General features: G+C 41.4%; 1 protein-coding gene across 2 annotated transcripts; it reads left to right on the forward strand.

Moving 5' to 3' along the window:
• The first annotated feature begins 2,383 nt into the window (after window positions 1–2,383).
• Window positions 2,384–8,838, forward strand: OXSM (3-oxoacyl-ACP synthase, mitochondrial). 2 transcript variants are annotated; one of them, XM_065051578.1, is made up of 3 exons: window positions 2,384–2,664; window positions 4,767–5,784; window positions 8,256–8,838. In XM_065051578.1, the coding sequence occupies exons 2-3, from the start codon at window positions 4,802–4,804 to the stop codon at window positions 8,656–8,658; spliced, it is 1,386 nt and encodes a 461-aa protein (XP_064907650.1). In that variant the 5' UTR covers window positions 2,384–2,664; window positions 4,767–4,801; the 3' UTR covers window positions 8,659–8,838. The 2 variants fall into 2 exon arrangements, with proteins under 2 accessions (XP_064907650.1, XP_005499238.1); XM_005499181.3 differs by lacking the exon at window positions 2,384–2,664 and adding an exon at window positions 2,735–2,995.
• The last annotated feature ends 3,132 nt before the right edge of the window (window positions 8,839–11,970 follow it).

The raw sequence follows: 11,970 nt of genomic DNA on the forward strand, positions 1-11,970 counted from the left end.
TATCCGGAGATACAAAGGTGTACCCGTGAGAGAGAAGGGAGTGAAAGAGTAACATTGATGATAGCAAAATCAGCCAATGATATGTTAGTACTGCAACTTGTAACCAATAGCAAAAAGACACATGAGCTGGTAAAGACTACATAAAAAGGCATTTGTGGCAATAAATGGAGACTGCTGTTTGCACTGAAGAACCTGGTCTATGTCGTTTGTCTGTCTCAACCATGACATACTCTTTTTTGGTTTTTGCCACACTTCCAGCCTCACCCGGGTTACAAAGATGGGAACGCCACTGCCTTGGCACCTCATCCAACCCTGCCCAAAGTCTGTCCAATAGCGAAGAAAAAAACATAGCTGCTTCTGCTTTTTCTAGACTTCTGGTTTGTGCTATTAGTGAAAGAACTGTGATGTAGAATATCAGACAAAAAGATTTGCAGGGCTTTGCTTTCTTAAGAATGCAAGATTTTAAAAGTTCCAAGTGGGTCATTAAAATTCAGGCTGGCTTTTCATTATTAGTTGACATTATGCTCTAGCTCAGCTGTCTGCTTCACACAGGCCACTCACCTTATTGTCTATATTTTTTTTAAGATGGTACCTATCCCTTACGGAAGCTGAGATTTAACCCAAGGGTTAAAAAGGTTTTAATTTTGCTGTGATTACAGTTACTCTGCCTCCTAACATAGTTTAAAAGTCAGTAATTCAGCCTTCAAAACCACGGAATTGGTACCAAAGTAACACAATTTTAATCTGATGCCACGTTAATTTGATGCCACGTTCCTTGGCTGCTTCTTCAGCTTTTAACTTCCTTTCCATGCTTTTCATTTAGGCCCGTGGCTGTTCATGTTGGCTGCCCTCTCAAATTTAAAGACTAACTGTATTGCTATACCTGTAACGTAAGTACATAATGCATTTAAGTAGGGCATTTGTAAATAATGCTTTGGAAGTGCTCATAGCCAAGTGGTGTGAGAAAAAATAGAAAACCAAGTGCCAATTTCCAACAAATTACTAACACCTTCAATGCCCAAGAAATGTTATTTCTAAAAGGAAAATAAATACACACTAGTCATAAAAAAAAAAAAATCTGCACAAGTGTTTATTTCTTCTTTATTAAATATTGCATTTCCCTCCTTTTGGGCATCTGTGTGGTTTTGTTGTTGTTTTCTGTTTGTTTGTTTTGGGTTTTTTGTTTGTTTGGTTTGTTTTTTCCTGCAGTAGGTGCTTCATGTCCTTGCTGATGAGACTTTGGCACACGTTTTATGCTCTGTCATGATGGCTCCTAGACTTCATGTATTTGAAGTATTGTGCAACAGTCTTTCTCAAGTAAAAACTTAACTGTTCCTACGTGTCATCTCAGGCACAGCTTGCAGCATGGTCTCAGTTCAGATAACGCACTATGGTTCCTCCATTTGGAAGCAGCAATAATAGGTAGTTATTTGTGTATTAATGCTGTTGGTGTATTTCTGCATGTACTTTCGATACACTCCTGTGAAGTCACTGATGAACTTGTCTTTGTCTACTTCTAACTCTCTTTTCTACCAGCATTTCAGCCCCTGTGTGGAGGAGCACACTTTACCCAGGAATGTGACAGTGAAGTTGGGAGCTGGTGAAAGATGGGAATCTGAGGGGCGCAGATTCAGAACAGGGTTCAGATCAGAACTGGGACTAGAGCAAGGAAATGAAACGCAGGTTGGAAAACTGAACCAAGGAATTAGTTATGGCGGAATACAAAATAGGCCTGGTAGAGACTGTAAGGCCATGAAGAGCTCCTCCTGCACCTGGGTGCGATGGCCTTGAGTTACGTGGTGACGTACTGGTTACCACTGAGGTTCGGACAGGTCCCACCCGCTCTGTGCGGAAATGTGCTGCAGTGCTCAACATGGCATGAAGGAAACTGATGGGAAACCACAAGGTCTCCCTCATGACTGCAGCATTACCCTCTTGCCTGTTATACCACTGAGAATGGCCATGGGGCTGGTGAGGGGCCTGGAGCACAAGTCTAATGAGGAGCAGCTGAGGGAACTGGGGCTGTTCAGCCTGGAGAAAAGGAGGCTGAGGGGAGACCTTATCACTGTCTACAACTGCCTGAGAGGAGGTTGTAGCATGGAGGGTGTTGGTCTCTTCTCCCAAGTAGCAAGTGATAAGTGGAAATGGCCTCAAGTTGCACCAGGGGAGGTTTATATTGGATATTAGGAAAAAATTCCTCAGGGAAAGGGTTGTCAGGCATTGGAACAGGGTACCCAGGGAAGTGGTGGAATTCCTTGAGTTATTCCTAGAGTTATTTAAAAGAGTTAAATGCAATATATTTTAAAGAGTTTAAATGCAATATATTCCTAGAGTTATTCCTAGAGTTATTGAAAAGACGTGTAGATGTGGTGCTTAGGGACACGTTTGAAGGCCGACATGACAGTGCCAGGTTAACCGTTGGACTCCACGATCGTAAAGGTCTCCGACGGGGAGCGGGAGGCGCCGCCGGGCTGCGCAATCCACCGCCGAGTTACCGATTCGCTCGCAGAGCTCCTCATCAATCGGGACATCGGAGATCGGCTACAAAGCGTTCGCGTGGTTGTACCCCCGGTCTGTCCCGGGTGGTGCGGCCCGGCGCCTTCGGAAAGGGCGAGGGAGGCAGAGCCAACCATCGCGGAGTAGGGGGGAGCGCGGCCGGCGGAGGTATCTCTGCGGGCTGGGACGGGGGGAGGCGGGGGGTTGCCGGCCGGCCCCTGCCGGGAGCGGGAGAGCATCCCCCGCCGGCAGAGCCGCGGGAGAGGCTGCCCCCAGCGGAACAGGGCGGGACGGCAATGGCGGCGCCGGGCGGGGCTGCCCCGGCCGAAACGCGGGGTGGTGCACGGGAGTCCGGTGGCGCCGGGGACATTCGCTGCGGTTTTAACTCTTGCTTTAAGCATTAAAAGTAGTTAATGCCCTTGAAACACCCGGTGGCGTCCCGTAGCTCTTGTTCCCGGGGAGAAATTGTGCCCCGCTTGTTCTTTTCAGTGCGCAGTAGGTAAGGGAGCATTGTTTGGGTCAGCCTAGTTCTCCGGATTATTTTATACCGGTTGACAGCATTTTATTAGTTTTATTAGGTTATCGTGTTTACTAATATTAACATCTGCATGTGGCATTAGGCACGGAGTGCCTGAGAGACCTCTGCATGTAACTCCCCACTCATAAAATGCAGCCCAACTGCCCCAAAACAAATGAGAAATTTGAGTCTGGATTTAAAGCAGCCTCCTTAAAAAACCCGCCTGCATTAGTAAGCATTGGTTGTAAGTTTTGTTTTTTAATAATGCTGCTGTGTTATAAATAAGAGCCAATAAATCGATTCTGAGTCAATCAATCGATTTTATTTAGCAAGCGGTAATTAGGCAAAACAGCGCTGGGTGACCGGGGGAAGCTCAGTTCCACCAACAGGCACACCAAATCAACCTTTCGTATGTGCTTATATACGTTATACGTTCGTTTACGTGCTGGGAATTTCCGTCTCTGGAACTTTTGTTATCTGTTGCAACATCAGAGCGCTTTGTTATCTGTAACACCATCTGGGAGTCCTATTATCTGTGGCACCATCCGGTAGTCCTGTTATTTATGGCACCACCTGGTAGTCCTGTTATTTATGGCATTGTCTTTAACTACTACTACAAGGTTCTACAAAACATAATCAAACTCGCACAAGCACAGTTACTGCTTACAATAATATGCATAATACAATTGAATCCTACTCGATTTGTTCAACATTAACAATTTTGACCATCACTTATTACAGCAGTTGCCACAGAAAGAGCAGGTCTGTGTATTTTAACAGGAGTGCATTGCCTGGTTGCCCCGTATGGTCCCTGTACAGCTCTCTATATTTTACCGAACACCTGGCAATGTCACCGTGCCTTTTTTCCATGGTGAAAAGCGGGTCGAAGCCTGTATGGCAGATGTTGACAGAGCCGTGCTCCAGCAGGACGGATGCCCACCACCAGACCTGCCCCCGACCTGGCGGTGGCCGAGGCGGGAGACGAGGGCTGTGTATGATGCAGTGCTGTGGCGTTACCGCTTGGCATGGTCCTCTCGTCCTGCCTGAAGAGCTTGTGCTCAGCGGTGGCCTTCGCTGTCAGCTGATGTGCCTCATGATACGTGGGGTCTGGTGGTGTTACCTTCAAGGGAGTCGTGGTGGTGTGGTGCATCTTGACCAAACACACTTGAGGTGCATGTTCCCTGACAGTCTAAATGCCTCAAGGCTGATACAGGATAGGTGGAGGTAGAAAGATGAGCAGTCTCTTGTCCAAGATAGGTGTTTCCTTGGTGGCAGAGACCAGGAAGAGTTTCTTGACTCCTTCTGTTCTGAGTTTTCTAGACCATTGTGCCTGACATAAAGGTTGAGGTGACAACATCCTTAACGTGATAATGGTAGGACATACACTTTCAGGTGAACACACACGTTCTTCCTTAGAAGATTTAAGCTATTAATGCTCCTTGTTGATATCTCCAGCTGGTGGTTAAAGCCCCAGGGGGAGTTTTGCAGCAACACTAGAGGGTGCCTCATGGTCCACAGCAGTGCAAACTTGTATTCATTAGCAGCTTCAGCTAGAAGAGCCCACTGAGGCATTCACAAAGTGAATGTTTCTGTGCCCTCTCTGCCATAACACATACTATTCCTGATTACAGACATGGAAACTACATCCCTTTCTGCAGGGTTGAAAATTGGCTTTCATGTAAAAAGCAGGTTGATAACTGTTTTTCACATTGGCTGCTTTATTGTTCCGTTTGTGTCTTTTTTTTCTTCCCAGTTACAGGAACGTGCTTGAAGTGACTGCTTTCCACCATGTTGTCACAGCACTCATGGGATCTATTAAAGATCTCAAATCTCCATTTCTGGAATCTGAATTTAAATCTGCATTTACAAAACCACAGAAGAGCTTTCAGCAAGTCACTGCCTGCATGTCGAAGGAAAGTAGTTGTTACAGGTATTGGCTTAGTGTCCCCTCTTGGCGTGGGGGCTCAATTTGTGTGGAAGCGCCTTCTCCAAGGAGACAGTGGGATTGCATCGCTAGACGGGGAAGAATATGCAGGCGTCCCGTGTAAAGTGGCTGCTTGTGTGCCAAGGGGAAAGGAGGAGGGTCAGTTCAGTGAAGAAAGCTTTGTGTCGAAGTCGGAGATCAAATCCATGAATTCTGCTACTGTCATGGCCATCGGCGCAGCAGAGCTGGCAATGAAGGACTCCGGCTGGTCTCCCCAGTCTGAACAGGATCGCTTAAGTGCCGGTGTAGCAATTGGGATGGGAATGGTTCCACTGGAAGAGATTTCTGATACAGCTGCTTTATTTAAAACAAAGGGCTATAACAAGGTCAGCCCATTCTTTGTCCCAAAGATTTTAGTCAACATGGCAGCAGGCCAGATTAGCATTAAATACCAACTGAAAGGGCCGAATCATGCGGTGTCGACTGCGTGTACCACAGGTGCTCACGCTGTTGGAGACTCCTTTAGATTTATTGCTGCTGGTGATGCTGATGTCATGTTGGCTGGAGGGACTGAGGCTTGCATTAGTCCTTTGTCCTTGGCTGGATTTGCAAGAGCTCGGGCCCTCAGCACGAGTTTTAACTCAAGCCCTAAACTGGCGTGTCGACCGTTTGATTCACAGAGGGAAGGATTTGTAATGGGAGAGGGTGCTGCTGTGCTGGTCTTGGAAGAGTATGAGCATGCTGTACAAAGAGGTGCTAGGGTCTATGCAGAAGTCCTAGGTTATGGACTGTCTGGTGACGCTTGCCACATAACAGCACCTAATCCAGAGGGAGATGGTGCATTCAGGTAAGAACCATGTGTTGATTATGATGGCTACTTCATATGTTATTATAATATTTATTATAATATAATTAAATTACAATAAATTATATATTATAATTATATATAAATATATAGTTATTAATATAATAATATATTATATTTATAGTGGGTACATTTGTTTCTGTTATTGTGTGCTTTTCCTAGAGAAATGCTATTCAATCTTGAGCTTCTGGTAAGGTTGTGCCCCAATTTTGTTTTTATAGCAACAGGGTGAAGGCTGGTTCTTGCTAGAATCAGGCTTTTTGCATAGAATTACGAAAGCTTTCTTTATGTGAAGATATTTTACATTTGCTGCCTACAGCTGTTCACACAAATAAGACTCAATGGAAACTTTTTGTTTAAGATTCTTATGGTACAATAGAATCTTTTCAAGTTCTCCTTCACCCTTTGTCCATAGAGAAGAGAGATCCCACTGTAAAAGCAGTGATTTGTTGTGTTCTGAAAAGGAAATAGGATTGCTAAAGAAATCCCAAGTGATGAAAGCTGTAGAGCACTTGGAGGATAGTTACTGTACATGCAATTAGCATTAATTATGGCTATTCTTATTTAGAAAAGACTTCAGCTTTTCATAAACAAAGTATTTCAATTCTATGTCTGTGCTACAATAATATTTAAATACTTCATTCTAATACATCTAAGAGTGTTGGTGGAGTGCCATAGCAGAAATACACCTTAGTACTGTTTAGTAAGATGGTAAAGCTTCATCATTGTTAATCTTATCAAAAACAGTTCACAAGTAGTTGATATTCCTCTGTCCTTATCATTGATCTAATCAAATTGTCAGGTAAATTACACATGTAAGTATATGTACTCTTTGTGAGCTTTGTGTGAGCTAAACAGTACTACTGTCGGTGGAACCTTTAGTAAAGATGTAGTTTGCATTATTATGAATGTATGTGAATATTTAATAACAAAATTCAATATATTACTGCACAAATAAATCAAACTTTTGCATGGTGTTGTAAAGCTGTGTTTGTATCTTCATTGGGTTAGCAGATTTTTCAAGAAGTAATATACCAGGTTTCCCTCTATGCTATTTGATTCATACATAATTGTTCTACAGACTTAGGTGTGAGTTGCGTAATCAGGAGTGTCTTATCTCAGATTTTCAGACTTGTTTACCCTTGAGATGATATGTCAATATATTGTAACAAAATTTTTGTATATTTTATGATTGCAGTAGTATATAAATTAAATTCGCAGTGGGATGTAGTTGAAAGTTAATCTTGGTATCTCAAAAATGTTGAGCCTTTCCACCCTTGAGATGAAGTGATACATTTTAATACAGTCTTCAAGCCAATATTTTCTTATTGCACTGGTATATGGATTAGATCTGAAATGTATATGCTTCACTTTTCTGAAGGAATTTTATTTACCACATCAAAAAAATTTCAAGGGAATATATTTTTTGTCATCTTCTCATAACTTCTGCAGTTGGAGACTAATACATATTGGAATAAACCTGCAGAACAGGAGAGGCAAATCCAGACTCAGAAGTATGGCTATAAAGTGTGTTCTACACAATTAATCTGTTATCTCCTTAAGTAAATATGCTTCTTGCAGCTGATGTATGTAACTAAATTAATGTGTCTGTTTCTGTCATGGTTAATCAGTAATCTTTTTTTGCTTGAATGTTGGGTCACTGTCTAGTGACAGTGAGCATCAGTGAACTCCAGGCTAAGCTGGGTGCATCTGAGGGTGGAAGGCTCTAATGGAGACATTTAAATTTGTCCAGCAGCCTGTGCTATCCTTTTTTGAGCTTCTTTTTATTTACTAATTTTTCATAAAATTCAAAAGAGTCAGTGGTCCTTTGCTTATAGGTATTTTTGTTTGATAGAGCAAGTTTTATTGGTAATTCCTTAACACCATAAATATTGTGGGGAAATAAAATGTAAAAACAGGAGAATCTTCTTTTGATTTACAATGGCAAGGGAATTTCTTGGATCATTGTACTGACTGTTACGTTAATGCATCAGCTACCCTAAAGAATCTTCAGATCAGGAAACCTAATTTTTTTAACAATTTCAGGTAGTTATTTCTCTCTCAAATGTTTTCAAATTTTGCATTGGAAAGGGTCCTTGATATATTAGTGTAGTCTGTAGAGATTGTTTATCTTCTTTCTTTACTTTTTTATTTTTCTCTACTATGGAATTTAATCTGTAAATTTTTAGCAGCAAGTCTGATTTTATAGTGGGCCTCACCACTACTGTCTTTTTAGGGTGGCAAAATGTAGATGGTAGTATGTTTAGTTAGATGAATCAATCTCTTGTCATTTACATGCCTGATAAACTATATCATGCAGATTTTTGCGTTTCATAAACATTTAAAACCACCCTGTATGGTTGCTTTTGGTTTGTACATATGTGTTAGTAACAAAAATACAGTAGGAGATTCAGCTTTCTGCCCCTTTTTTTTTTTCCTTTGTTTTCCCTTAGGTGTATGTCTGCAGCAATAAAAGATTCTGGGATCAAACCTGAAGAGGTAACATATGTGAATGCACATGCAACTTCTACTCCTCTAGGAGATGCTGCTGAGAATCAAGCAATCAAGAGACTTTTTAAAGATCACTCACGTAATATTGCAGTTTCCTCAACGAAAGGAGCAACGGGACATCTCTTGGGGGCTGCAGGAGCTATCGAGGCAGCATTTACCGCACTGTCCTGTTACCATGGAATTTTGCCACCTACTCTAAACCTACAGAAAACAGAGGCAGAGTTTGATCTCAATTATGTTCCTTTAATAGCTCAGGAGTGGAAAACTGAAAAACGGCGTATAGCACTCACAAATTCCTTTGGCTTTGGTGGTACTAATGCAACTTTGTGCTTTGCAAGTGTTTAGCTTATGTTGTGCGTGTTGCGAAAAAAGGCACTGATGATTTTCTGTACTGCCACCCTCGCAGCTTTGAGGATTGGTCATTTGATACACAAGAACTTTACTTGCCCTAACATTGACATCAGTAATTCTTTTAGAAAGAAGGAATTTCTTTTACTCATTTAATAAAAATAAATGAAAGCTCTATTCTTTATGTGGTAAAGAAGTTTTTGTTCTTGACTAGAAGAGGAGACATTGATCATTCTGTGTTTTTGCTTCAGTAGAATAGATTTTTCATATGCATATGGCAGAGAAATTGCTTGGAAACATTTATGCAAAAGAGAGGCTGGCCAAGAAGTTGGGACTTCACAGCCATGACTTGATGACTTACTGTGGTGATGATACAAGCTTTATGATTAAGCTCCCCTTTATTACCCATTCCATTTATAATTCTGCCTTTTCACTCTTGGTAAGTTGTTTCAAATATGACTTATGCACATTCTTCCATACAGATGGCATTCAGGAGAAAATAATATAGGAGTTAATGAGATATGTGACAGGGGTTAATTTTCGTTTTAGCTTTATTAATTTCCATATATTGCATTATTTGGTTAGCCATGGCATGGAGTGGTAACAGTGAAGAATGCACACAGCATGGCATGTACATTTTTCATGTGGCACAGGGATTGACTTGGTAGTTGATAACCTGTTTTGTTCTGAAGCTTTGGACGAGAATAGCAAGGCAGATATTCAAGTATGGTATTGAGGATTTAAAAAATAGTTGCACAGAAAGGAAAAAGACTCTTGAAACCTCTGCTTGTTCTGCCAAAATGGAAAAATAGAACTAGCCAAACTTTGAAAAAAAAACAAGAAATCTTTTAGCAAAATAAAAAAAGCATATGCAAGAAACAGATCTGGGTCTTGTGTTGAGGATGAGAAAGACAAAGAACAAGGACAGGAAAATGAAATTGTACCTGAAGCTGGCATATTGATGGTGGTTTAGGTTTTCTCTTGCAAAGAACAGGTAAAGGACTTTGACTTTTCTGGCACCAGTCAGCACCTTAGCCAAGTAGTGCCTCCATCCATAGTGCAGATGTGATTGAAGTCAGATGGGTTACTTTATTTAAAGATATTCTACCAGTTTTCTTTTTGAAAATGTCATTTCTTAGCCTTTGACCCACGTAAGTGGAGGCAGAGTAGCTCACTAGCTGTAAAGGATACATAAAGTAGCTATACTGTAAGTAAATTTCATTCTGGAAAGAGATTACTAATGGGCTATCACAAGGCTTAGTAGCACCCTAAAACCTCATTATTTATACAAATGGCCTGAGTGATGATGTGGAACAGCATAATTTTTGCATTTGCCGTCTTTACTGAACAGAAAGTTAAAGAGAATGGCAAGAAAAACGCAGTTGGAGAATGATTAAGACTCACTTAGAAGCTGAGCTCATAGAGAACAAGGCAGTCCAAAATGGATTAATGAATAAAGCCTGAAAGTAAAATAATATATTATCAAAGGGAAAATGTAAGAGCATACAAACCAAAGAGAGTATGGGAATTTGCTGTTGGGAAAAATACCCACAAACCTCTTAGATTGTGATAATAGTAGAAATACAATTAATGAGGACCTAGATTGCATGAAATATAAAAAGCGGAATATAAAATTCAATATTACTCTCTGAAAATTATATACAAAAAGGAATTCATTTAAAGAATTCAGCCTCAGGGAGAGAGCTAGCAGCAGGGTTGTGCATTCATCCAGTGAGTTTCTTCTGCATATAGGATTTTGCAGGTAGTTGTAATCTAGGGAGGAATATGGGAAGACTAGATAGTGCTGCATTATTGTGGACCTGAAGTACAGTCTGACTAAACCCACCCAGTCTCGATACATAGCCGCAGATCTGTAATTAATATTTTGTCAGAGAGACATGCTTCCCTTTCCCTCTGATAGCCAGAGGTCATGGCCTCAGGAGTGCTGGATGCAGACTCTTGGGTACCAGCCATGAAAAGACAGATTATAGCGTCACACAGAAAAATACAATAAAACGAAACAATTAAAAGATCTTTCCTCTCACTTCAGCTCATTGCAATTTAATCGTCTACTGCAGGTAACCTTTAAACCATGAAAGCTTTGTGACAAGAGTTATTTTAGGTGGTTTTATTATGGATAATTGTAACAGGCCTAGATGTAGTATGCCCTGTGGGGAATTAAGATTTTAAAAAAATTGAATAGAGCCAAAGTTTGACCTGTGTTGATTTGAATATTTTTTGTATTGGTTTCATTTTTTTGTACTTGTTTGGAATCATCTCTTTTTATCACATACCCCACTGAGCTGATCAGGGACTACTTAATGCTAATTGCTGCTTTATTACGATAGTAGCAAACATAAAAGGAAAATAGATGTCTCTCTGTTGCTAAACTATTAAGCGGCCAAATTGACCAACATATTTAAACTAAATGCTTTCCCTTAAAATACTCACTTCATCTTAATAATCGAGAGGTATAATGGTCCAGAGCTTGTGTGAGCACAGGCACGTCGCAAGAAGAGCCAGAGGCCACGAATGCATTTCCAAAGAGCAAGTTATATTTTAGTTACCTCTCTACTGGGCTATCTCAGAAGACACACCTGAGCTCCCATGCAGAGGTACCACAAGTGGGGAAGCAGGCGCTGGTAACTTCAGCCCTGGTAGAAGATCACTGGGCCTGCTGAGCTCGCCTGTATTTCAAGGCTTCAGACAGGTGCAGCCTCTCGCTCTTTTCTCACAACAAAGCAAGAATCTCAGACATTGTGATAAGATGTCTAGAGTTTCTCACAGGCCTATGTTACCTAACACAGAGGTTCTACTCATCAAGCATACGAGGTCAGTAAAACCATTAGTGTGATGTATATGCTTTTTCTACAGAAAGCTACAAGTCACTTGAGCATATTTACATTTAACCAACCTCCTCGCCGTTCTTCCACTATATTCCCATACAGTTTGTATTTAAAAAGTTTAATATTTAGACTCATAAGCTTGGAGTTACAGTCTGATAAGCAACACCTGGAAATACATTTATTTTGAAGTGTTTGAGTGTATATTTTGAAGCCTGCTTCTACAGTGGTGCAATGCAGTTGTGAGAGCCAAATGCTCTGGGGAGGATTACAGAGTGGCCGAGGCTGAAAAGGCGGCTCTGGAGATCGCTTAGTCCACCCCACTTGCTCAAAGCAGGGCCAGCTAGAGCAGGTTGCTCAGGGCCACATCCAGCTGTGTTTTGGGTATCTCCAAGGATGGAGATGCCACAAGATCTCTGGGCAACCTGTGCCAGTGCTTGGTCACACTCATTGAGAAGTTTCTTGC

Source organism: Columba livia, chromosome 2 (genome assembly GCF_036013475.1).
Source record: "Columba livia isolate bColLiv1 breed racing homer chromosome 2, bColLiv1.pat.W.v2, whole genome shotgun sequence".
Classification (NCBI taxonomy): Eukaryota; Metazoa; Chordata; class Aves; order Columbiformes; family Columbidae; genus Columba; species Columba livia.